Source organism: Taurulus bubalis, assembly GCF_910589615.1.
Source record: "Taurulus bubalis genome assembly, chromosome: 10".
NCBI lineage: Eukaryota > Metazoa > Chordata > Actinopteri > Perciformes > Cottidae > Taurulus > Taurulus bubalis.
In genome coordinates, this window is record NC_136598.1 from 13,813,781 (window position 1) to 13,839,965 (window position 26,185).

At 42.7% G+C, this 26,185-nt stretch overlaps 2 protein-coding genes across 2 annotated transcripts; one reads left to right on the plus strand and one right to left on the minus strand.

Moving 5' to 3' along the window:
- Positions 1 to 637: 637 nt before the first annotated feature.
- ptgir (prostaglandin I2 receptor) lies at positions 638 to 18,624 on the plus strand (the record flags this gene model as incomplete). Its single annotated transcript, XM_079224531.1, has 2 exons — positions 638 to 1,483; positions 18,337 to 18,624. The coding sequence occupies 2 exons, from the start codon at positions 638 to 640 to the stop codon at positions 18,622 to 18,624; spliced, it is 1,134 nt and encodes a 377-aa protein (XP_079080657.1).
- Positions 18,625 to 21,344: 2,720 nt separating this feature from the next.
- Positions 21,345 to 26,007, minus strand: LOC306742983 (amino acid transporter heavy chain SLC3A2). Its single transcript, XM_079225449.1, has 9 exons — positions 25,938 to 26,007; positions 24,446 to 24,830; positions 23,313 to 23,477; positions 22,978 to 23,243; positions 22,746 to 22,801; positions 22,467 to 22,662; positions 22,254 to 22,361; positions 22,108 to 22,170; positions 21,345 to 21,977 (listed from the first exon to the last, which is right to left on the minus strand). Exons 2-9 carry the CDS (start codon positions 24,819 to 24,821, stop codon positions 21,585 to 21,587), a joined length of 1,623 nt encoding a protein of 540 aa, XP_079081575.1. The 5' UTR covers positions 24,822 to 24,830; positions 25,938 to 26,007; the 3' UTR covers positions 21,345 to 21,584.
- Between the last annotated feature and the right edge of the window lie 178 nt (positions 26,008 to 26,185).

The window sequence follows — 26,185 nt, forward strand, 5'->3', positions numbered from 1 at the left end:
AGTGGGTGGGACTTCACATCGATCCGAAACAGATTGGGAGGCGCGGAGAGAGACAGAAGGAGAAAGTAAGAGGAGGAACAGCGGATCTTATTTAGTCTTACCCTCTGTGCTGTGAGTTCAGGACCGCCAACATGTTACCGCCAGCGGCACTTTTAAACTCCGGATCTGCTAAACATTGTACAAAGTAGGAGCCTGAGAAGAAGAAGAAGAAGGAAGAGGAGGCTAGTTACTTTGAAACGCTTTTGTATTGCTTCTCTCCGCCAGAGCAGGTGAAAGGTAAGTGATCCGTTTTCTCTAAAACTATGATAAGAACATTGTTAAGAAGAATTCAGCTGTAAAATAATAATAAAAAAGATGTTAACATGTTGCCACCCTGGTGGATTGAAAGAAAGCACTAAGCCACTTTCTTTTCTTGTGTTATTTGTTTCACAGAACGATTGCAAAACTGTGCAATAAAAGACAGAGACAGACAGAGAACCACGTCTTTAGTCAACGCATCATTATGGGACTTACCATACACCCCTGCCTTCTGTGTTGCCAAATGATGGTGTCAAGGGGTCAAGATCTCCATTTGTTGTGTGGGAATTCCTTATTTATTCCACACTGAGCAGGCATATTTCTTTGCTGTGAGTTAAACATGAACACAAGCATGATTTCAAACGAATCATGTCACAATGCCACCTGCAATGACACTCTCATGGTGAATGGAGATGGCAAGCCAGCAACAAGCATCATCATGTTTTTGGCTGGCGTGGTTGGAAACCTGCTGGCTCTCTTCATCCTCGGGGTGCACCAGAAGGAGCATCGCGCCCAGTCTTCAATCTTCTGCATCCTGGTGACTGGACTGGCCCTCACCGACCTGCTGGGCACTTGCCTCCTCAGCCCGCCCGTGTTCATCTGCTACGCCCACAACATATCCCTGATAAGTCTGGGCGACGAGACCCTGTGCAACCTCTTTGGCTTTGCCATGAGCTTCTTCGGCCTGGCGCCCACGCTCATCCTGTGTGCCATGGCCGTGGAGCGCTGCCTGGCCATCAGCCACCCTTACTTTTACTCTGTACACATCCGCCGCAGGTTTGCCAAATTAACTCTTTTCTTTATTTACCTCTTTTCTTTGGCCTTCTGTCTACTGCCATACGTCGGCTACGGCAAATTCAGACAGTACTGTCCTGGCACGTGGTGCTTCATCGACATGGATGCAGCAGGGGATGAACATGCCAGTTTGGTGCTGGCCTTCTCTCTCTCCTACTCCTCCCTCATGGCACTGCTGATCTTCGCTGTGTTTGTGTGCAACGGCTCAGTGATTGTCAGCTTGTGCCAGATGCACCGGAGCCAGTTGATGCGGCGTGGCTCGGGTGTGTCGATGGGAAGGAGAAGGAGGCTGAGCCTGGCCTGGTTCGCACAGGGAGAAGAAGAGATGGACCACCTCGTGCTGCTGGCGCTCATCACTGTCATCTTTGTGGTCTGCTCGCTGCCACTAACCGTGAGTTTCCATTTGACCTTCTCTTAGTGTGTATTTGTGTGTCACAATGATTGATACCCACTCCCTCTCACTCAGAACACATTTTGGGCTTCGTTGAAAAGGAAGAAAGAGCTGACCGCTTGATGTATCATTTATGCAGTTTTCAAAACATGAATCAAAACTCCTCAGCGAAATAAAAAAGAAGAAAGTTTGAATAGAAATGGAAACTGAGAAAGGGAGTTTTCATTATTGTTTACATTAACACTTTTCCCTGACTGGATGTACACACTGACAGTAAAGGATTTCCAGTATAAAGAGTTTCTCCTAAAATATATTCCCTCATACTGTAATCTGTATGTCCATTGAAAGCTCAGCAGGCATATCCTTAATGTTTTTGTTGCAGTGGTATGGGTTTGCCTGCCCTGTTGGTGTCTCCCAAACAGTTGTGCTTTGCTGTGCTAGCTGGTCCCACTCGTAAAAGGTGTGCCTGAGAGTGCCGCCTTTGCCACACAAGGCATGTGTGTCTACTTAGCTCCATATCTGTCGCTGTTTGAGAGGAGTGTGCCAAACCTGACAACCCTGGAGGACTGGTCTGGCCTTGCCTTTCCCAGAGGCCTTTTCCTCTGGGAGGAGCCCGATGTTAACCAGCCTCCCCTCTGTGTGTGTGCCCACGAGCGTGAGGCAGAGGTACTGAGGAAAGTCAAGTTTGGGAGATAAAAACCAGCTGGAGGAAGTGATTAATGGGGGTTTTATTATAAAGGTATCCCTGCTTTCATGTTAGCCTGGTACCAGCGGTGGTCTGATGATCAGGTAGTTTACAGGAAGCAGTAAAATGTGTTCACCAACTACTCACCGTCTGCATCTGGATGGTTTGTGGCAACACTTGGCCTGAAGGTTTGACTAACCCACGGTTCATGCTGTGGCATTCGCCCAGAGTTGTGGAAAAGAGGGCCCTGAGGAATGAACAGTATGACGGAACACACTTGTCAACACTTTGAGTCAGACTTCAAGAAACTGAAACCTTGACTTTACCCCTTGCAAAGTGTACTGTATGTTTTCACCATGCAGGACCTGTGTTTCCTCAATACTCCTCCTTTGTCCCACTGTTCTCTTCTAAAATTAACCTTTTGTTCTCTAAATTGATTCGATTACTTTACAACTCTAATTTTAGATTTACTCATCAATATTCAAACGTCAAACGTCTCGACCAAAATAATCTGGAGTCACAAGCATGATCAGTAGTATGTCATTCTGAGTAATACAATACACTGTTATTAAGTAATTAGTGATTCATGCGTCATCTCAGCAGACCTGCGTGTGTGCTTGTGTGCCCTTGTGCATGTACATCGTGTGGTGGAAACCGAAACAGCTGGGATGGTGGTGACGATGTATGTGCAGCTCTGCACGCTGGTAGATGTGGGTGAGATGGAAAACAGCTGCTTGAAAATGAATGCTTCCTTTTCATAATGCATGTTTGGCAGAGGAGGGGAAATATGGTAGAATCAGAGAACTTAATCATGTTGCAGACTTTGCATTTACAGATCAAGTTGCGAGATCTTAAATTTGCTGAGTTGGACAAAAAAACAGCAAGGTTATTAATAATTCAATAGGGAAGAGTTCATATGCTGTAGTTGTGATTAGGGAAGTTGCGATGAGCAGATGTTTGTTTCTCAGAAAAGAGAAAATTATTTTTTTGGATGTGGTGTGGTGGGCTGACATCATTCTCAGGAGTTGTTGTAAATGTTTGTCCTGTTCACTGTTACCTGTATCTCACCAGCTTCCCAGGCTTGTCAGTCCACAGCACAGTCTGGCCTTAAGTCATATCACTTCCCACTAATTTAAAGCACACACTGGGCAATTGCAGTAGACAGCAGAAGCAGACAAGGTGCCATTAACCAATGAAACGTGATGTGATGAATGTTATCGCTGCTGCTGTGAAAGAACGTTTGATTTGTTTGATGTAGCGTGAAACATGAGGTCCTCCATGGTTGGTTCTAAGGACTATTGACACATTGTGAGTGAGATGTACTGCCATAAAGAAAATCCATCTCCAGCTGTAGGCTGGGATTCAAAGCCTCCGCTCCCAGTGTAGTTAAATACTGTTAGAGCTACACTGTGTAAGGTGACACCACCAAATTGACAATCAACATCACTTAAAGCAAGAATATAACACAGTTTATGACATTCACCTCTATTATTAAAATCCCATGGCACGTCCATCACTACTTACGTCAGTGCACCTGCATAGTTTTGTGCGTTGATATAGACGTAACTGATTGTGTTAAATGGGCACAAGATATTGTCTTTTGTCTTTCAGTCGCAGGCCTCTGAATGGAATCAAATCAAGCCGATGAAAATGTCTAATTGAAACCCCTAGTAAATAGTGCTGGAGGCGTATATTGATTAAAAATAAAGTTAGTCATTTATTTGTCAAGCACAAATACAAATCCTTTGATAATTTCAGCTTTTCAAATATGAGAATTTGCTGCTGATTGTAGTAAATTAAATATATTTGTGTTTTGGACTGCACTAAGTGGTTGTGATGGAAATCTTTCACAATTTTCTGAAAATGTATTGACTAAGACAATCAATCCATCAAACAATCAATAAAATATAAGATAATAAAAAATGGATTAGCGTTAAAGCTGATCATGCTGTCATGCATGATTCAAGTGATTCCTGTGTACTTCAGAAAGTCTTGACAGAAGCTTTTCCTCTGAAAGGGAAATCAACTCTCCTCCAATTGGCATTTCTTCCCTCTTTGTCTTGTCATCTTTAGTTTATAAATGATCAAAGCTGTGTCCTGCAGGCGACAGGTACAGACTAATAGCTTGACAATCACCAATACCCCCCTGCTGTTCCCATGGGAACCATACAGGCTTCCTGGGGTCCATATGCTGTAGTCAATAACTGGATCAATAGAGTGCTGCTCTCGTATTACAAACTATTTGCCAGTAGTTTGAGCTGAAAATGTTGCTATGGTGATGTCGGGTGAGTCTGCCTGTGCAACAAACAGCACAACATGTGGAAATAATGGGGGAACTATTTGTGACGGCAGCATAATGTACACCATGACCTTTGCATAATTTTACAGTCGGAGATGTAGAGACACACATGGAGATACGAGCCAGCTTTGTGCTCCAGGTGCTGCTGGGAGATACATCTCATTGTGAGCTATCCTATAATGAAAGATGATGCTCTGCAATCAGCAGCTGCCTTTGTGGGCTAAACAATGAGGATTCCCTTTCTTAGTAGATGTACGCTTAAACCTCCATTTAGCATGAACACAACATACGCCCACTTCATATACGAGCACACATGGGCTCCTATTACAGTAGTCACAAGGCTGCAGGCTTGCTAATCCGGCCTGTTTTATCCTGGTTTGTTGTCATGTTTTTTACGGGTTTGAGCCACACAGGAGAAAGTGGCCAACAAATATAATAAAGATCCCAGAGGTAAATAGGTTGAACCCCTTTTAATGTGTCAAAATGTGTGTTTAATGAAGAACATGGCCTGAAGAACATGACCTTAGGTTTCAGTCGGACAATGAGAGGTGGGAGCAGGTGCTGAAGAGATTTGTAATGGCTGAGGCACACTGATGAAAAGAGAGGAAAGACAGATGTGGAGAGGAGATCGGAGTGTCACGGTTTGGGTTTTCTATGTTCTTGTTTCATTCTGAAGTCCTGTCTCGTGTGTCCTCTGTTCCTCTGCACTTCCTGTCTGTTGATTGTCTGCTGATTGTTTCCTCCTGTGTCTAATCACCCACACCTTCCCCTTGTACTTAAGCTCTGTGTGTCTTCTGTTCCCTTGTCTGATTGTACTGTGTAAAACTGTGCGTGTGCCGCTGTTCCTGCTTTTTGTTCCGTTCTGCCAGAACCCTGTTGGTGTTTTTGAGAATCCTGTCGGTTTTTGGAAGGAATAAAATTACTTTTCTTTCACTGCACATCTGCATTTGGGTCCTCTCTCCAAGTCCCCCGTGACACGGAGATAGACAACAGAACAGTAGAGGTGCTATATAGTTTATAGTTATGAAAACATATTCATGAGTTACTGGCCTAGTTATGTGCTTGACTGAACCTGGCAGAATCATTTGCATTTTAATATCTTTAGTGGATATTTTGACTTAAACTTGTGTTAAGTGATTCATTTTCTTCACTTTGTTGTCAGTAAAAAAACAGCTGTAAGTACTTACACATCAGCTTTACTGTTCAGACTTCAGACAGTAACTCAACAGAATGTGGAAATAAACACTTTCACCGCAACTATGAACCATATCCTGTTTGGGGCTTCATGTGTTTTTGCATAATGCCGTCTTACTCTGTGTCCCTTGAATGATCTCAGTCTTCCAGTCAGACTGCTTGCCACATATGTTCATCACGACTAAAAGCGAGAGAATATAGAGCGAGAAAATACCATGAAATGCTTATTATTCCCTCGGAATGCTTAACTCTCAATATCCCTTTAAATAACAGGCCCTTGAAAGAAAATATCAATATTGGGCATATTGCATGTAGTCTGATTTTTTTTTTTTAAATGGAAAATAGAAAAACTGGCCTCAAATATTTCTTTGATGTGCATTCACACTTTGACAAACATCTTTAAACAAGAGACAAGAAGTGTTGGCAACAAATGTGCAATTTGCAACATGTGTGGAAACATGTTTTCATAATTTGTGCTATTCAGAAGTGTACAGACATTCTGCTTAACTATTGCATCAACAAATGAAAAAAAAAATGTTGTGTAAATTAGTAAATACCCATTTTCACCAGTCATGACCGCTTCTTAATGAACAGAACAATGATTTTAACAGGGATCTGAAACACGGAAAGAAAATACACATTTTCACTAAGCTGTGTGCATATGTGCAATCTGGTTTTAGGGAATTAAAGAGTACTGATATAAACACATCTACTTAAGGCAAACGGAGAATCTGCTCACATTTGGCTGAAGACAGTGTCATTGTGCCGTGGACACGTGTTTCTGATTGTCCCTTTTTGTTAAGTTTTTCATTGTGTGTTTCTTGAAGCTTTCTGTGCCTGATAAAAATCCGTGGTCGGTCCCGGTCGGAGCAACAGATGGTTTAAGTTGATATAGGAGCATGAAACACATGAATACATTCTACCTGTAGGATCTACTTCTCCAATCTTTTTAGTGCCCTCATCTAACCTTGTATTACATTGACCAAATAATAAAATGTGTTGATCTTAGCAAATGTTATTAGTTGTGGGCCCAATTTGCTTCTTCAGGAGATGAAGAGTGGTCAGGCCAGAGTAAATCTTCTCCAATCGTTAGCTGTCTCCAGACTCAATGTTTAGTTACTCACGCTCTAACTGAATAGTGGGCAAGCAACCGTGGTTGAGGAGTCACTGTTATTGGAGATAGGTCTCCCTTTTGCATATGGCTATTTCAGTTATTTACCTGACCCAGCACTTCTTTATGACCTGATTGAGATCGTGGTTTTTATACCACATTTCAATCAAAACTAATTTAATATTTGGATCGTTTTGTAAGCATGAGAGGGAACATTATAGTTCCCGGTTTTCACTCTGATGACACATGCTATCACTGAGGATGCGAGTAGTTGTGCGGTTGATGACTGCTGTCAATATTACTGAGTTAAAATGTTGAGTGAACACTGAGATGAGATAACGATGGATAAAAGTACATAAACTCGGTCTCAGAACAAGGTATATTTGTCATCATCAGCATCATCATTGTTTATGTTTTTTTAATTGTATGTTTATATGCAATATAGACCGTCAAAACCAGGATTTTGTATCATGTCACGAGCATCCCAGAAATGCTCCTCTTCTGATTTCCTCTTTCCCTGCTGGCTCTGGTTGAGGAAGACCGAGCTAGAAATGTGTTTTCCTACAGATCTGCTTTTGTTTTGATTTTTGTGCATCAGAAACTTCAATGGATGTTTTCTGTCTTTGCAAGCAAGGCATACCTAAGCGTTTACTCGGTGGTGTTTGAGAGAGATGGCAACAGAGGGATGATTTCCCTTTGATGCACTGGTGTGCAAAGTAGTAGTTTGGCAGCTTAGCAGGTTGCATGCATCTTCTCAATAGGTTAATTAGACAGAAATTAGATTAGGTTGAAATATTCAAAGATGTTGCCAAGACATACAGAAATTATCAGTAGATTTTCACACAGCCGTTTACCGTATTTACAAAGACATTATTTAGTGTTCTCCATATTTTCCTTTTTAGGTTATCGCCATGCCATGTGTGGCCACAGTTATTTGTCCATCCATCCCTACACCTTCATTGTTACCCCAGCATCGCGTGCAGTGAGCTCCACACCCAAGTGTAGAGTTTCTCAATCTTAGGGTTGGGATCTCTTGTGGGGTCATTTGATATGCAGAGACTTACAGTAAATTGATATTTGTTTCTTCCCAGCATACTCCCAGTATACATTTTTATGATTACAATAATTCATGTTTTAACAAGTTTTAAAAACAGTTATGGACTCTAAAATATATTTGGAGCTCCTGTCATGCTTTTGAAAATATAATATAAAAGTAAACATACTAAAATGTAACACGCCAGCTTCAGAGATAAATCATCACCAGAGGGCCGGGTTGATGTGAGGTGGGCAGATAGATAATTTCTCTAAAGAAGAGTCACCACTCTGTCGGTCCCTGTTGAACCACAAAAGATCCAGTCCACCAGTGGCCACACAGTGTGAGATGTCCTTCCACCCACAAATCATCTTTGGCCTTAACCTAATTAGTGTTAATTTGGTACAGCTGATCTAATCTGTTTGACAAAATGAAAGCTGACTGTCATATGTTAGTTTTTTTTTTTTTTTTTTTTTACAAATGCTGCTCTTTCCAAATAAAATAAGTGGAGAGAGATTAAGGGGTTGATGTGGAATGTGTTAATGTCCAAACAAATCCAGGTATGTTGTCAACTGCAAACCGGATCGAAAATATAACCGGCTAAACCTGGTGTTAACTTATTAATTACATCTTTAAAAAAAATGTTGGTACACAGAGAACAAAACAATTCTTGTTTCATGCTCCACCCTGCCTGCAGTCTCACGAGATATATGGCCTAATAAAACTTGGGTGAGCAGTGAAATACAACACCCTCACATCAAATAAACCCTAAGTGAGACGGAATGCTGTGATCTTCTGTTGTTGTGCTGAGGGACGTGTGAATTTGAACCAAAATGGCAAATATCCAGATTAAAGCCTGATGTAACAAAACACTGGAGAATCAGCTTGATTAAGATGACACGTTTCAGTTCATGTCAAGAGAGAAAACACACAACATAGGAATTCACCCATGTGATTTCATGCAAACAATTAAATCTTTTAGCGCAAAGAGGTCACCGATATAAAGGAAGTACAGATGTTATTGGGGGTACAGTCCAGTCATCCAATATATCAGTCAGTCATTTCTGGGAACAGGCGCCATTAGCTTTTGTGCCGTCTGCCCAAAATGTTTTTGTGCTGCCCATAAAACAATTCCTCCCTTCCCTATGAGCACTTGGACAATTGTGACTAAACAAATTCAACAAGATAATTGAAACCAGGCAGCCAGTGCAGACTTTGGTCGGGATATTAGTCCCTAGTGAACATGAAATATACTGTGTATGATGGGAATCAATTCTCCCCACTTGTGCAAAAGCTTGATCATTGGCAGATGATTGGATGATAATACAATGATGCTGAGAAAGGGTTAAGTCCCCAGATGAGTTATTTTAAGTCAATTTATATTTGTTTATATTTAAAGTTCTGTTATGGAATATGATGTGGAAGAAAGCAGGCTGAGTAGAAATGTGTTTATTTGGGGAAAAACAAACCAATTGGTAAAGTATGTGCTTGGTGAGATATTCTGGCTTGGTGAAAATGAAAAGATAATTTTTCAGAAAGAGAAACAGTGTTTGCCGATTTTAAAGAACACTTGTATATTGAAACTGGATGCATCTGTGCAATAAAAAAAAAACGTTTTTTATCGTATTTCTTTACTGGGAGCTAGTTTTTGTTAAGTAAGATCACATCTGAAGTTAACCGAGACAGCTGTGTGTGAGTCGTCTACTTGATGTTGTGTCTTGTAATCTGATGTGAGAATAGGTAAATGTTTGGAAGGACGACGCCATACCACTGTTCCTGCAGTCCATTATTATGAAAAATGTCCCATTGGACCCAAGGCCTGTAAGTGACCAAATGCCGGTGACATCATTATGCAGAAGGATGTCACCAGACCTTCCAGGGTCACAACATTTACGCCTTCAGGGGGGTATATTTTAACCCAAACCATGATATTTTCTAAAACTTAAAAAAAGAAGATTTCTGGTGTGCTTGTGTTTGATGCAGAGAGAGTTTCTATTTTCGGAGCAAAGCGCCTTCGGAAAAATGAGTGCTGGTTTTTGGAATAGTATGCCGTCAGATTAATTAGCACTCAATAATGATCTTTGAGCGCTCATATTGAGTATTTGGGGATGGCGAGGGGGGAGCATCAATGAGCCAGGCAGAGCAGATAACCACCTGAATTAGAATGCGAATGAAGATAATGGCTCTCTGCTGTTTAGGCCCCAGCCACTTCATGATGTCATCCCCTGGCCTGGTGGCACTGAAAGCAGCCAACACCACCAGGGTCTCAGAATAATGTGCTGTCTGAACAATAGGCAGTCCCTGAAAAGACATGGAAATAAAACACATTGTATTTTCATGGAAGTGCTTTTGGGGTTGTCCTTAATTCACATTAGCAGCATGAAGAGGAAAATCCTTTGTAGTTGTCCGGTTACAGTCTGTATTCAGTTAGCTTTGCTTAAATGCCAAAGAAAATGATCTGAAGTACAATTAAACTAAATAGTAAACAGCGAGTAGAGCCACAGTAAAAGTGCCAGTTTTATTATATAACACTCCACCCCTGAGACGACATGAAATTACCCTGTTTCAACCCAAAGAGCTAAATGTTTTTTTAATATATGTTAGAGTACATTCACCTTTGTTTTCACTTCTCTTATCATATATTGACACATATAATCAGCCCACCTCATATTTTATTTCACTAAATGTTGAGTTGGGTTTTCACAGTTGCTTCCACTTCCTCTTTGGTGTTGCTACATTTAAAAAAAAAAAAAAATGGTCAGTTTTTTTTTCAGTTGTCAAGCAGTACCGCAACTAAATTCTTCCTCTTATATTACTCAAGAGAAAGTAAGGGTGATACTTGTAGACTCTGAAGACATAAAGGCTGTATAATATATTTATTATACTTTCTTTTCCCAAACTGAAGAAGAGAAAGATGCATAGAACAACATGCATGATTTATGGCAGAATGCAACTCTATGTGTGCACGTAAACATTTGTATATCTTGCACTGTGGTCACTTTTCTCTTAGATATTTGACTGGTTTGAGTGTCAGAGTACCAGCTAGATATAGTTGGGCTCACCTCCATGGGCTCTGGAACCAAGCTCCTGGAGAAGGGTTGGACTTTGTCCTTTTCTGGAGTTGCCCAGGGTGAGAGGCGCCGGGCGGGAGTGGGGATACTCACGAGCCCTCGGCTGAGCGCCGCTATGTTGGCGTTTTCCCCGGAGAACGAGAGGGTTGCCTCCCTGCGCCTACGGGTTGCAGGGAGTAAAGCTCTGACTGTTGTTTGTGCTTATGCACCGAACAGCAGTTCGGAGTATCCGGCCTTCTTGGAGTCGGTGGGAGGGGTCCTGGAAAGGGCGCCGCCTGCCGACTCCATAGTTCTCCTGGGAGACTTCAACGCTCATGTGGGCAATGACAGAGAAACCTGGCGGGGCGTGATTGGGAGGAACGGCTTGCCCGATCTGAACCCGAATGGTGTTTTGTTGTTGGACTTCTGTGCTAGCCACAGTTTGTCCATAACGAACACCATGTTCGAGCATAAGGTGGCTCATAAGTGTACCTGGTACCAGAACACCTTAGGTCGGAGATCAATGATCGACTTTGTAGTCGTATCATCTGATCTGCGGCCGTATGTCTTGGACACTCGGGTGAAGAGAGGAGCAGAGCTGTCAACTGATCACCACCTGGTAGTGAGTTGGATCAGATGGCGGGGGAGTCGGCTAGAAAGACCTGGCAAGCCCAAACGTGTAGTGAGGGTGAACTGGGAACGTCTGGCGGAGGATCCTGTCCGGGAGGTCTTCAACTCCCACCTCCGGAAGAACTTCTCACAAATCCCGAGGGAGGCTGGGGACATGGAACCCGAGTGGACCATGTTCAAAGCCTCTATTGTGGACGCGGCTGCTCGGAGCTGTGGCCGGAAGGTCATCGGTGCCTGTCGTGGCGGCAACCCGAGAACCCGGTGGTGGACACGGGGGGTGAGGGAAGCCGTCAAACTGAAGAAGGAGGCCTTTCAGGCCTGGCTGGCCCAAGGGTCTCCTGAAGCAGCTGACGGGTACCGGCAGGCCAGAAGGGCTGCAGCTGCGATGGTCGCGGATGCTAAAACTCGGGCATGGGAGGAGTTCGGGGAGGCCATGGAGAAGGACTTTCGGTTGGCCTCAAGGAAGTTCTGGCAAACCATCCGACGGCTCAGGAAGGGAAAGCAGGGCCTACCCCAGGCTGTTCTCAGCAGGGGGGGACTGCTGACCCGGACTGGGGACATCGTCGGGCGGTGGAAAGAGCACTTTGAGGAACTCCTAAACCCGGCCAACATGTCCCCCGGAGAAGGGGCAGCGCCGGATGTCTTTGGGGTGGTTTCTCCCATATCCCTGGCAGAGGTCGCTAAGGTAGTCAAAAAGCTCCTTGGTGGCAAGGCGCCAGGGGTGGATGAGATCCGCCCTGAGATACTGAAAGTGCTGGACATTGTTGGGCTGTCTTGGTTGACACGCCTTTTCAGTGTCGCATGGGGGTCAGGAACAGTGCCCATGGACTGGCAGACCGGGGTGGTGGTTCCCATCTTCAAGAAGGGGGACCAGAGAGTGTGCTCAAACTATCGTGGCATCACACTGCTCAGCCTCCCGGGAAAAGCTTATGCCAGGGTGCTGGAAAGGAGGCTCCAACCGCTTGTCGAACCTCAGATTCAAGACGAGCAGTGCGGATTCCGTCCCGGTCGTGGAACAGTGGACCAGCTCTTTATCCTTGCAAGACTACTGGAGGGGTCCTGGGAGTTTGCCCAACCAGTCTACATGTGCTTTGTGGACTTGGAGAAGGCTTTCGACCGGGTCCCTCGGGGGTTTTTGTGGGGGGTGCTGCGGGAGTATGGGGTGCCGGACCCGTTTGCACGAGCTATCTGGTCTTTGTACGCCTGCAGTAGGAGCTGTGTTCGTATCCTCGGTAATAAGTCAGACACGTTCCCGGTGTGTGTTGGCCTCCGCCAGGGCTGCCCTTTATCACCGGTCCTGTTCGTGACCTTCATAGACAGGATATCTAGGCGCAGCCAGGGGGCGGAGAGGATCCGGTTCGGGAGTCTCGGGATCGCCTCTCTGCTGTTCGCGGATGATGTGGTCCTGTTTGCCTCCTCGGACTGCGACCTCCAGCATTCACTGGGGCGTTTTGCAGCCGAGTGTGAAGCGGCAGGGATGAGAGTTAGCACCTCCAAATCTGAGGCCATGGTGCTCTGCCGGAAACCGGTGGATTGCTCCCTCCAGGTGGGAACAAACTGCCTACCCCAAGCGAAGGAGTTCAAGTATCTCGGGGTCTTGTTCATGAGTGAGGGTTAGGTGGAGCGGGAGATCGACAGACGGATCGGTGCGGCTGCAGTAATAAAACAGGCGCTGTACCGGTCCGTCCTGGTGAAGAGGGAGCTGAGCCGGAAGGCGAAGCTCTCCATTTACTGGTCGGTCTATGTTCCAACCCTCACCTATGGTCACGAACTCTGGGTCGTGACCGAAAGAACGAGATCTCGAATACAAGCGGCCGAAATGAGCTTCCTCCGCAGGGTAGCCGGGCTCACCCTTAGAGATAGGGTAAGGAGCTCGGACATCAGGAGGGAGCTTGGAGTCGAGTCGCTGCTTCTTCGTGTCGAAAGGAGTCAGCTGAGGTGGTTCGGGCATCTAGTCAGGATGCCTCCTGGACGCCTACCATTAGAGGTTTTCCAGGCACGTCCAACTGGTAGGAGACCCCGGGGAAGACCGAGGATACGCTGGAGGGATTATATCTCCCGGCTGGCCTTGGAACGCCTCGGGATCCCCCAGAATGAGCTGGAAAGTGTTGCGGGTGAGAGGGAAGCCTGGGTCGGCCTGCTGAACCTGCTGCCACCGCGACCCGACCCCGGATAAGCGGCTGATAATGGATGGATGGATGGAGTGTCAGTGCTGGTGAAAGGCCTAATGGCTCCATGTAACTCGATGCAGCCTCGGGCACTTTTTCAAGAGGAAACTCATGAATGGAGGTTCAAACTAAATTATTGCCCGGATGAAACTGCTCTGAAGACCAACAGAAGCTGACTTTCATTAACATTTGATTTGATTTCTTGCTCCTGAAACAGAACACATGTATATGACTCCTGTGATGTGTCCTAGGTGAACACCGTAATACTGAAAAACGTCAATGTGTTGGAGTTAGAGATTTGTTTCTGTGTTGTAAAAGTAACTACACAAAGCGACAATGAGGAAAAAAAATGAGGAGACATTGACATCATGGACAAATTGTTTATTTACACTTTTTTTCTTCCTCTCTGTATCTTTTTTCTGTGTCTTAGGCGACACAAGCCACTTCCTCACAGTAGATTGTGGAGCAGTGAAATCCCCCTTCAGTGTAGAAACACCAGTGCTGCAATCCAGACAACAAACCAAATTGCCAACTTCTGATCTCCAATCGTTCCTGGTGCACAACGTCAAACGTAAACAAAAAACATGGCTGACCGTGACAAATGATGTTCCTTTGGCAAGTGCACATACTGTTGAACTATCAGCAATGTCGTCTCCACATTTCTGGGTGACTGCGCACAAATGACTTGAGATTTTTTTACCGTGACCAGCTCGAACACTGGTGACATATTTAATAAATGTCAATGCAGAACAGGTTTTATTTTATGATTTTATGTATTATTTTAATTAAATACAGATACATATACTTACAATGTAGTGATGGATTTGCACCGAGTTGACAAGTAGTAACTCAGACTTTGAGTGGTGCCCATTGTACTTTTTCTCCAATCAACTCCAGTGCACTGTATTAGACAACTGTGTCAAGCAGGAACAAAATGCCAAACAGATATGTGTTCAAAGATTTTTGAATCTGTGTGGACTTTCTCTGATCTGTACCGTCTGTAACTTTGAATGAACTTTGCTGAGGTTTGAAATGAGGAGTGAGAACTCTGTCTGTCACCTCACTGATCGCCAGGCTCAAAACTGAAATACTAGTTGGTTTCACACACCTTTGGTAAACTGTGCTGCTGTCTCATACTTATTTGCCTTTTTCCCAAGAATTAAATGAAAACATTGATGTGAATCTCATGCCTTTTAAATTAAGAAGAGGATGTGTGAAACCTTCTTAAGGCTTTCAGCAAGAGGAAACAGTTCCTCCAACCACTGTTCAAGCTTAATAGTTAATATGCTGTACGTTGTTTGTTTAACCCACACATAAAACAGAACTCTAACTAATGATGTGGTTTTAGGACAAATTACATACTGTAACTATTTCCTCCAGCTGTGTGCAGCGAATGTACGCACCTCTTGAAGTCTTGTGATGGCAAGGGCGTAGATTTAGTTTTAGAAGACAAATTATGCCTTATGAATGCCCTAACCCTATAATCACCTATATGTCCTCGAAAGGTACAGCAAAGACAAAAATGTTTGTGACTGAATCCACCTGAAACAGTGAGGAGGACACATGTAAGTGGTAAAGAGTCGACACATTGTGTTTACAGAATGTTTCCACTGGCTCCTGGTGGACAATCAATCTTCTCCTCTTACTCTCGGACGGATCAAGCATGTTTTCCAAAATGTACTACTCCTTTAAAGACTAGCGCTGTAGCATTTCTCTCTCTCCCTTCTGGCTCACTGCTGTAAACAGTCCGCTCTGGAAGGCCTGTAATCTCTGTGCTGCCTCCTCTCATCCCAGTGTAATGATCCTGCAGTGAAACAGGATCAGGAAGAAGGAGTTGGGAAGAGTCCTCCAGGACCATGAGTCCATTATGTGGTTTCGTGAAAGACAAATCAATCGTTAACCCCAACTAACATCATATGATGTGACTCTCCCAGGATGTACCCATTTACACCAACTGGGTCAAGGAGCTTGAAAATCCTCCGTCATCTGAACATCCCAGTACGAAGTAAAACGAGATATCTTCAGGACCAAAATAGCATTCCATCTTTGACATAGATGATCTTTGACATTGAGATATAGGTTGAGGTACAAATTGCAGATCAGTGGATGGTGGTGATAAATTAATGTGTTTGCGTGTGTACAAAACCCAGTGCACATGCAGCTGTCTGCAAATGTAGTGTATGCATCTGTAGACATGTAAATATTCAAGGGAATTTGCTTTTGCATGATTTATATGTCTATGAGCACGCTCACGGTATGTTCCGTTCTGTATTGTCATGGTTCTCTGTTCTCCTAAATAATTACCCTGGCCCTGGGCAGCTGTATACCGTTTCTTGGCCGCTTTTTAACCAGAGACTGATGCATTAATGTGCTCCTGTTTAAGGAGAGCATGACATCTCATCAGTTTTGGGCCCCACATCTTGCAGTGCATGGAGAGGACAGTTTGTGATTTGTGGCTTTGATGTGTGGTTTGTCGGGAGGACCATAAGAGGCAGGGTGTCATGCAGCAATGGAAGCAAGGGTGAGGGTGGTCATGCGGAGCGAGAGGGCAAGGAAAATGGCAGAGTGTATGAGGATGCATGTCTGTTTGAAATATTTCTGGCAACACCGCATGATGAAGTAAGTGTACGATAACGGCGCGTTGAGCACAAGAGGCATTTGTCATCGTGTTTGTTAGTGTGTTTTATGCCAGTAGGCCTAAGAATAATATTTACTTCAACTATTAATTCAAATAACAAATTGTTGCCAGCATTAAGTCTCCGTCTTGGTGCATGACCAAAACAGTTAATGGTGTGATTCTAATTGTAAAAGAGGTTAAGGTCCAATATGGACATATTTCACTATTATTTCTGATACTTTTAAAACATGTATTTGTATCCACTGCCTCCTATATTGTGCTGATATCCTGGCAAATACATCTGTTCTAAGAACTGAACTCACAAACTTAATGAAGTAATGGATTTATTGAATAGATGGTGCCACCCAAACCTGGAGATATTCATTACATAGCTTGATCATGAGTGATTTTCAATTTACTGCCAATCATTAATTAGATGAATACAGTAACTGAGGAAAAACTGATTAACCGTCTGATTGTGAAATGTTTTTTTTGGTCTCCAGGAAACATTATCCTGTGAAAGGAAACTGAGGCCATACTGTCTTAATCTTTGTCTGTTTGAGTACTAATATAATACATACATACTTTTTCCTTAACGTAATGAGCCTAATCAATCACTGAGAATCTGACAGTATTCGTGACTACATCAGTTGTGCAACTGCAAAAGACATTTCGCGGTGGAACCTCAAAGACTTCCTAAAAAAGTCAAGAACAGCTGGTCGTTATGTTACATTTACCCATTCTGACACATCCAAGTGGACAACCCTTTTCCAGGGTGTTGGTTTGAAATGATTATGCCTTTTTAAGCTCAACATCTTCTGAGAGGTATCGTGAGATGATTGCTGTTGTTTTGCGTTTTCAGTCACACAGTCAGCCTCTTAGGGCCTCTCTCCCTATCGGTTAGATCAATATGTGAGCGACCACATCCGTGTGAGTGCAGCCCATAAATGAGCGTGGGGATGGCATAGTCAGCCCAGGGTCTGGCCCCTCTGGTAGTCTGGTTTGGCCTCTGCTCCCTTTGGGCCCTCTCACTCTGTCTCTAGCTTATTAGTTTTCCGTCCAGGCCTTAGCAACAGGGAAACATTAAAACCAATGCATAAAATCACTCAATCAGCACAGGCCATTAATTAGGCCACTGTTTGTTGGGTATCTCATGGAGGAAATTGAGAATTGTTGATCGAGAAGAGGAGTGGGGTGACAAACCAGCTTCCTAGGCCAGCTCCTGCTTCTCCCTCAGCCCAGGATGAGAGAGAAGCAGATAAGCAGCCAGCTGCTGTCGTCTGGGCGGCCTTAAAGGTCTGTACAGTTATGGTTTTGTCACGTAACTTGTTCTGCATCTATATTCAGGACACTTCTGAAAATGAAAGGTTTGCTCACTCAAACAGTTCGTGTTCTATTGGTATAAAGAGAGCAACGTTGAAGTTTGGTAAATCCCAGCATGACAAGATGAACCACACCCCCAACTGACACCGATACTAAACACACAGTCATGGGCTCTCATCTGGTTTTAAAACTAAAGTGCCGACAACTCCATTGTGTAATTACGTATTGTCTTGGTGATCCTGTAATGGCAGCAGTATAAAGAAACACACCCAAGACACCAAAGAACACCGGCTCCAAGTGTGACAACACCAAGATGTAATGTCATCTTGTAGCGTAATATGCAAATCCTATTTCACTCATTACCTTTTTATTTTTTTTACTATTACCTATTCTGAGTAATACATCACCAACATTTTAAAAGTGTCAAAGCCAGACAATATTCCTGAGAACACAAATGGATAGTTAACTTGAAAAACACACCAGCAAAATCTTTTGCTTTTAAAGAAAGCAGAAGGGTGGTGTTTAGAAGAAATTAAGATCTCCCCTTCCCCTCATAGATGGTAAGGAGAGAGAGCAAGAATGTTGAGATTGTGGATGAAATTGCATGCTTCTAGACAGGTAATTCGAAGCAGGTCCCTGCATGTAGCCTACATTCACCAGAGCTGAACAAGGCTGCAACATGATTGACCGATAGCCCTACTGGTTGTCATACAAGACTGTTTCTAACTTGTCTCTTTCTTCAGATTGCAGGCTTTATCAACGCCATTCAGCCATTTTGTGGCGACACAGAGAACCTGACGGCCTTCCGCTTCTACGCACTGAACCCCATCGTGGATCCCTGGGTCTTCATCATCTGCCGCAAGTCTGTGTTTAACCACCTTTGCTCTCTGCTGAGCTGCCGTTTCAGCAGAAAAGCTGTGAAGACGACAGCACACTGTGCTCTGTCTTTACCTCTTGACAATCACATGCAGCGCAACAACCCGGACGTGACCGTTCCACAGACTAACATGTTCTCCAGTATTCCTCTGTGACACAACAGGAGCCCTCGGTTGCACGGGGTGATAGGAACCTAGGAGGAGTCTATGTCTGATCAAACAATTATGAAATGACATTTTAACATTTGCATACCGGATACATGCACTCATTATCTTAAGGTACAAAGACTTTTGAAATTTTGGGGGGAAAACAACAATTGCACTCGGTCTTAAACTTCCAATAACTAATAGAAACTGTTTCAAAGTTGCAGGAAGCTTTGTGCCATAAAACAAACAGCACTGTAACTTAGCGCTAAGGAACACATCAAATCATGTCATGCCTATGAATAATATACTGTAGGATCTGAATATGTGCACTCGGGTAAAAGCTTTATGGGTCAACAATATGCATGTGTATATACTCTCTTCTTTTTCTCTCGGCCTTTTCTATAAAACACAGCCAGGTAACTCTACTAATGGATGGATCATAGCTAGATCTATAACGTGTCGTTACAGGCCACACTAAACATGAAAATGATGGTTTATTTCCAAGTCGTTGCTGGACGACATGTTAATCCATTTCCCCTAACCACAATTATAATGTATCTGTCATCAGTGACAGGTTGAGTGTGATCCAAAAAAGACATATTTTATTCAAGCAAGGAGACATCATTTGGTTTCCCAGGTCAGGTCCCATATGAATATGAACCATTAGCAGGCTTTAATCTTAAGTAGTCTATCATGTCACAAGAGTTAAAGGCGACAGCAATGCTTTTAAAGCTTCACTTTGGCACACAGGTTGCTTTGAGCTAAATGCATGTTGATGTTTAGCAGGTATCATGTTCAACATCTTAGTTTAGCATGTTTCCTTGTTAACATTAGCTAATTTGAACAAAACACAAAGTACAGCTTGGGTTGACGGTAATGCCATTAGTTTTGCGGGTATTTTGTCATGAACCAAAGTATTGAACACATTAAAATGTTGACTTGATTATGGCGCTAATTGTAAAGTTAAAGAGCGACCAAATGTATCACAACGATAGTCTGCATATATAGTGCATACTCTGTGGTCCATCTTTGTTACATTGTACCGGTGATGGTCTTGGAAATGTGTCTTGCACAGACTACTATGAATATGACCTTGTGATATATGTATTAATATTACAGAATAGGTCCGGTTATTGTGAGGAAGAATCATTCCTAAAATGCAATCAACTAAATAATATGATATGTCACTTTATTGCATGAACGTGTGCTTCCCTCCTTAACATTCTCACTGATTTCCAAACTACCTATGATGCTCGTCTGTAAATGATAAACTCTGCTGCTGCAAGAAAGCTCTGTGAGATTTAGCTTTATGTTGTTGTGACTTTAACTGCATGTATGATGTTGTGGTTACAGTTGTGCTAGTTTGGTTTATGCAGTAAATTGCAGAAATTTAGGGACACCAATTCTATAGTTCATTTATATTTTGATTTTTTTGCTGTGTTGTACAGTACCTTTTTGCTGTGGTCTTTAAATACTCATGCATGACCCGAGGTAGGACACATTACCACTTGGTCTTTTAGGATATTTACATTGTACGTCCATCAAAATGAATGAAAAAATACATAAAAGAAATAGTGTTTGTTATAGTGTACACATTTTGTTCATGTGAAATCAAATATTAATATAAGATAAAAACAGTTACACAACTTATGTCTGTTCCCAAAGAGAAATGTTTATGCTGATTTGATGTTTAACAGTCCTAGTTTTTGTCTTGTTATCACCCCTAACATTAACATTGAAGACAGGGGAACATTTATTGGACATGCAGAGCTCCGTTTAAGACTGTTGTCATTTAGAGAGATTTTACTGTATGAAACCATTCTAAACGAAGCATCGTTAAGTTACATGACAATGAAATGTTCCAGATTATCAAGGTCAGATGGAAGTAAAAGCGGTCAGAATGAAAGAAAGTCAGGTCATGTCATTGATTGCCGACTTTACATTGTACTCGTAAATGTGAAAGTGATATTCAGATTGTTGAAGAACATTTAGCATGACATTTGAGGGCATAGTCTGAAAGATCTTGTTTTGTGGGCACATTGGTGTTTTGAATAAATGTGAGGTTTTAAATTTAAATCTGGTTTTGATTGCATCAAATTGTAAAATGATGCATAACTTCTTAGGTTTTTCTTTAAAAGTAAAAGAGTGTACATTTCTAAAATGTGACCATTTCACAGACATGAAAGTCAGTGTAAAATAAAGCTTAAGTGTTAATATTTTCATTTGGAACTGCTGGTTTGAGTGGGAAATAAAGATAGCTCATACCGTTAACAATACTACAAGAACTGAATGATGACTTATGTAAACACTCATTTTTATGTATCAATATAGATGTTCCATATAGTGTCTTTAGAAATAAAAAACGATTTAGTTAACCACTGACCTGAAAGTCTCATGCAACATTTATAGTTGGAAGAGCAGTGGCTGGTGCTGCAGCGCCACTGTGTGGTTATCGAGTACACATTTCCAGAACTGGATGTGCATTGCTAATCATTACTCCTCAGGCAACTACTCATTAGTGACAAAAAGGATTAAGTCAGTAAGTCAATCAAAGCAGTTGCAAACCTTAATTTGCTTCGTTACTATACTCGAGTGGCTCAAAAGAGCACATGTGGGTTTGAGAGAATAATCGACATACAAGAGTAATTACGATGCAGCTCACAATGTGGTTTGTTTCATCAGTTCAGACAATTGTCTTCATAACGAACGCCAATTAAAAATAAACCATGCCATGTCAAATGATTTATTTGATGTAAAAGAATAAATCTGTCTGTTTTCAATACTATTGGGGAAGAAGTAAACTCTTGAGTTCATTTTGGTCTTCGTTTAAACAGTCCTTGACCCACACGCATATGTTCAGTGACTAGAGTACATCACACCATTAAAAATAAACAATTGTCAGACATTTTTCCCTGAGAGGAAAACAAATCCAGATAGCCAAATCTCTTCACAATTGACCGCTCTGAGCTCTACGAGTAGCTTCCTGGTTCGAATAGTTTGATGACGATGGCTTCATGGGGCCGCAGTTCCAATGTGTCCAGAGTTGTCGACCCAAAGCGGTCCATTCTTGAGTTGGTCACAAAGACTCCAGCTTTGGGCAGGCTCGGGGCCCGAGCAGGATCCAGGGCTTGAGGCTCAGGCCCGACGTTGAGCAGAATGAGGAAGTGGACACAACCCCAGGAGCGCAAGAAGGCCAGGATCGGGGGGGATGGAGAGGAAAGCGTGGAGTTAGATGAGGAAGAGTCGGTGGAAGAATTGAAGGGGAGGAAAGTAAAGTTGCCAAAGAGAAGAGCTTCTTCTCTGGCTCTGGAGTGACTGAGGGTAGAGAAGAGAGCTGCAACTGAACACTTCTTCTCCCCATCCTGAGGGAAGGAAGGTAGAGAGACTTGTCAGACAGTAACCTACCCAACTAAGGCTTTGTGTCTTTAACATTACTTGAATGGACAAAGGAAATACTCTAGTTTAAGAGGGACATCTGTCTTTATTGCTTACTGTGTGGGTTTCTGATGATTGGTTCGTGTTTCTATGCGACGAGCCGACTTTCAAAGACGCATTCTGAGACAGAAAAGCTTTATTTGGTAATGTGAATCTAAGAACAAATTTATGGAATCAAAAAAAGATCTGTGGCAGGACTTCACCTGTGCTTGGACGATGTCTTCGTCATACCGTACTGCAGGTGACCCTGGCAGAGTCATCACCAATACCAGGAGTAATTCCTTCAAGTCAAGGGATGTTTTACCTCCAACCTGCAGAAAATAGTAAATGTATGTCATTCAGTTAGTGCTGAAACCATAAGTCGATCAACCGAAAATGGATCTGCAACCATTTTAAATATTGATAACACGCCTTACTGTCCAGCTGGGCCATACATCTTTTACATTTGTTTTCAGGTGCGTCTCTATGGCATCAGCAACTTCTTTAGCAGACAGGAGGTGTTGTGAAGACGGAAGAATTGAGCTCATGACCACATCCACCAGCGTGACATTGCCCTGGATGAAGGATTTTAGAGGCAGCAAAACGTCTTTCGTCTGTTTTACCACCAAAATCCTGAAGAGACGGGAACATCGAGCTTCATATTATACTTTGTTTTTTTTTATAATGTTTTATTCAAATTGCGTGTATAATAATACCTTTCCTTCTCCTCACTGCTGAATTCTTTGAAGACACCTTTCCACTCCAGGAGTGTCTGGAATATACACACATATATATATATATATATATATATATATATATATATATATATATATATATATATATATATATATATATATATATATATATATATATATATATATATATATTTGCTGAATTTGTGGAAACTTGGCTCGTTAGAAATCAAAATGTGTGCGAGCAACATTTTACCTCTCCTGAATACACTGCATCTGTGTCACAGATTACAAAGCCTGCCGCATCCTGCTCCAACCAGAACCGAAGTGCATGCTGTGGAAAAGTATAGTCATATTTTTCTAAATCTAGCATCACTGAAAACTTACTTTGTTTAATTAGCATGCCCAGAGAATATTTTACATGTTCTCTAGCTGCGAGTTTCAATGTGTTGTCTGCGTATCCCGCTACATCCTTAGGCCCCAATAGATCCACTTCACAAACGTCCAACACCACTTTGAGATCTGCAGGCCCAATAAAAAGTTAATCAAGTCCACATGTGCTGGCTGTTTGACAAAAGGAAGACCACTCACCTGCTTTGTTGCTCTCTGCAAGCAGATGCTGAATCTGAGACAAAGTCCCAAATATTTCACCAGTGGCATTGAGGTTCAAAGGAGAGGCCTTCTTGTCAAACAGACCCTCCAGGATTAGAGCTCCTATACCCAGAGACCTGAGGTAGGGCAGCTGCTCACACAGCACTAGAGAGAAATTAAACATCAGACTTAGTAACTTTAAAAAAAAAATATATATATATATATATCCGTATGTTTAGTTTTGCAAGCTTCAAGTTGTATGTATATATTTTCCAAGGCTACCTATTTGCACAACTGTTCTTAACATCTTTTAGGTGGTACATTTCCCCGAGAGGGTTAAAAACAACCAAAAACCAGGGTTCTCTAATGACTTTTCTTAAGTTGCAAGCATGTGGTAGCCTGCAATATTAATGCTGTGATGTCTACACAGTGTTAGATAGTGGTTTTCCACCCTTTTTAATGCAAAGTATGACATTTGAGTCAGATAAGTATTCTCAGTAATCAAGGAATTTTACATGAGTTTGTCAAAGGTTGTTAAAGAATGTCTCATACAGTGTCAACATAGCTAGGATTAATATCAGCCAGCCGCTATTAACTGGAATAACTGGATCTCCACCAATAAACAATCTGAGCAAGCAAGCTGTAACCAGGCAATTAAGTGGGCAATTTATCTGGAGCCCAGACAGCTCAAACTAGATTGCGTTCACTTAATTGAAATACGTTTGGGAATAAGCATAATTAAAGCCGTAGCATCATCCGCATTAATTAAAGTCCCTGAGGATATGCGTCAAAAACATTTAAGTTCTGCACTTACATTTGACGCATTTCTTTAAATCAATGGATTTAATCAAATTGTCACAAAGTAAATCAAAAACTAGTTGGTATTAGAGCATATCAAACTGTATAAATAACATAGAAAGTGGGAAGAACTAATAGGGGCCCAGCAGCTCATATTTGGCATAGGGCTCCCAAGACAATTAATCCCGCTCTTGACAAGACATTCAGGCTCATAAAGGTCACCATAAAAACTCTTTTTTTTCTAATTTTTCCTTTTGATATGCAAAATATAAAAAGCAAACCTTAGTGGCCACCAGAAAGCAGATGTATTTCCCTAATGATAGCGGTATACTCACCATTGACGCCCCCTGACCCGCCGGCTCGCTTCTCCGTGAGCAGGTCCGGCTGCAGCTGGTAGAACAGAGTCTTCTGCCACCACTGGAGCGGAGCCGCCAACGGCCGCGGGCTCATGACTATGATGGCAATGGCGACGGCGAGCATGGCCAGCCAGGCGACCCAGAAGAGCAGCACCAGGTAAGAACGCGCCTTCCTCCACCCAGGACCCCCCGCGGCGACCTCCAGCTCCTCCTTGGTTAGGGGCTGCCACGGCTGGAAAGGCTCGGGGTCAAGCTGCGGGATGAGCAGCGGGGCCGACTCCGAGCCGCCCCCGCTGGCCGACAGCCCGGGGCCCGCCACGCTGCCGTATCCGGTGGCTCCTGCGTTCAGAGGCATCCTGCCCGGCTGCAGGAGGGTTACGCACAGTTAGATTACAGGGCTTCATTCCAGCGCGGGTAAGCATGAAAACACTGCAGTTTTAGAGAGTTGGCCAACTGTTGCTGTGCTGAAGTTTAGTTTGGTCTATATACCTCCTCAGTTTCATCCATGTTGACGACAGATGGAAACGCTGCTGCAGGATTCAACGTTTCTACACTGAAGTGCACACACACACTCCGCATGCAGCTCTGCCATTACCTACCTGCACACAACTTCTCTCCTGATACTACCTGTTTTGCACAGGTGTTTCAATCAATGCAATTAACTGCTTTGCCATGTAAAGATCAGGTGAGGGCATCGCAGACGTCTGATTGGCCAGGAAACACTCTCTTTGGTAGTTTTTTTGTTTCATTTTAGTATAATCTTATATTAGTTTCTGCATAACATTAGAATGCATCACAGGGATAACGAAAATCCTTACACACGCACACACACACACACACACACACACACACACACACACACACACACACACACACACACACACACACACAGGCAATCTTAAATACTCCAGAAGCCAACCAAAGAATTTTTGTTTCCCAAAGCAAATTACATAAATTAATCAAAAAAATGATTTAACGACATAAAATGAACCTCTTACTTTACTTCTTATGACACTGTACCAAACATAGAACAATGTATAATTTTATATATATAGATAAATAAACAAAGAAAAACCTTGTATCTGTAATTTGGATTATTCTGCTTAATTCTATGGAAAATGAGTTTTCCACATTTTTCACATAACTGTTTTGATATTTCTCAATACTGTTTTAGTAAAAAAAAAAAATGGATTGAGACCATTTAATATCTATTAGGCTCATAAAACCATTTGAAAACTCCTTAAATAAAAATACAAGGACATTTCTGTTAGTTCCTGAAATACTGATCTTGTAGATAAGCTTTACCTGATACCATTTGCTGGTTTAAGAGCCCTCTGGTGGCTATTATAGTGTAAAATGCTGCCACTAGCATGTCTTTGGATGCCAGCACCATCATGTTGTGTTGCAACACCAACCTCTCTGTCCCCATGTTTATCTAAATATCACTCAAACGCAGTCAGTTATTACTCACATTGTCTGTCCGAGCTTTCCCGTCCTTTTCTTCTCTTCAACCTCTTCTTCCTCTTATCTTTATCCACGAGTGTTCCCAGCTGGACAGGGCTGTCCGGAGTTGAATATTTTAGTGACTTGTCAGGAGTGAAGAGGTGAGAAGGACTCTGTCCAATAAAAGCTTCGCTCAGTCAATTCATACAGAGGTGCTGAGCCTCACCACACCCTCGCAACACATTGTGAAGAACACATGACTGCTCCAGAGGGCCA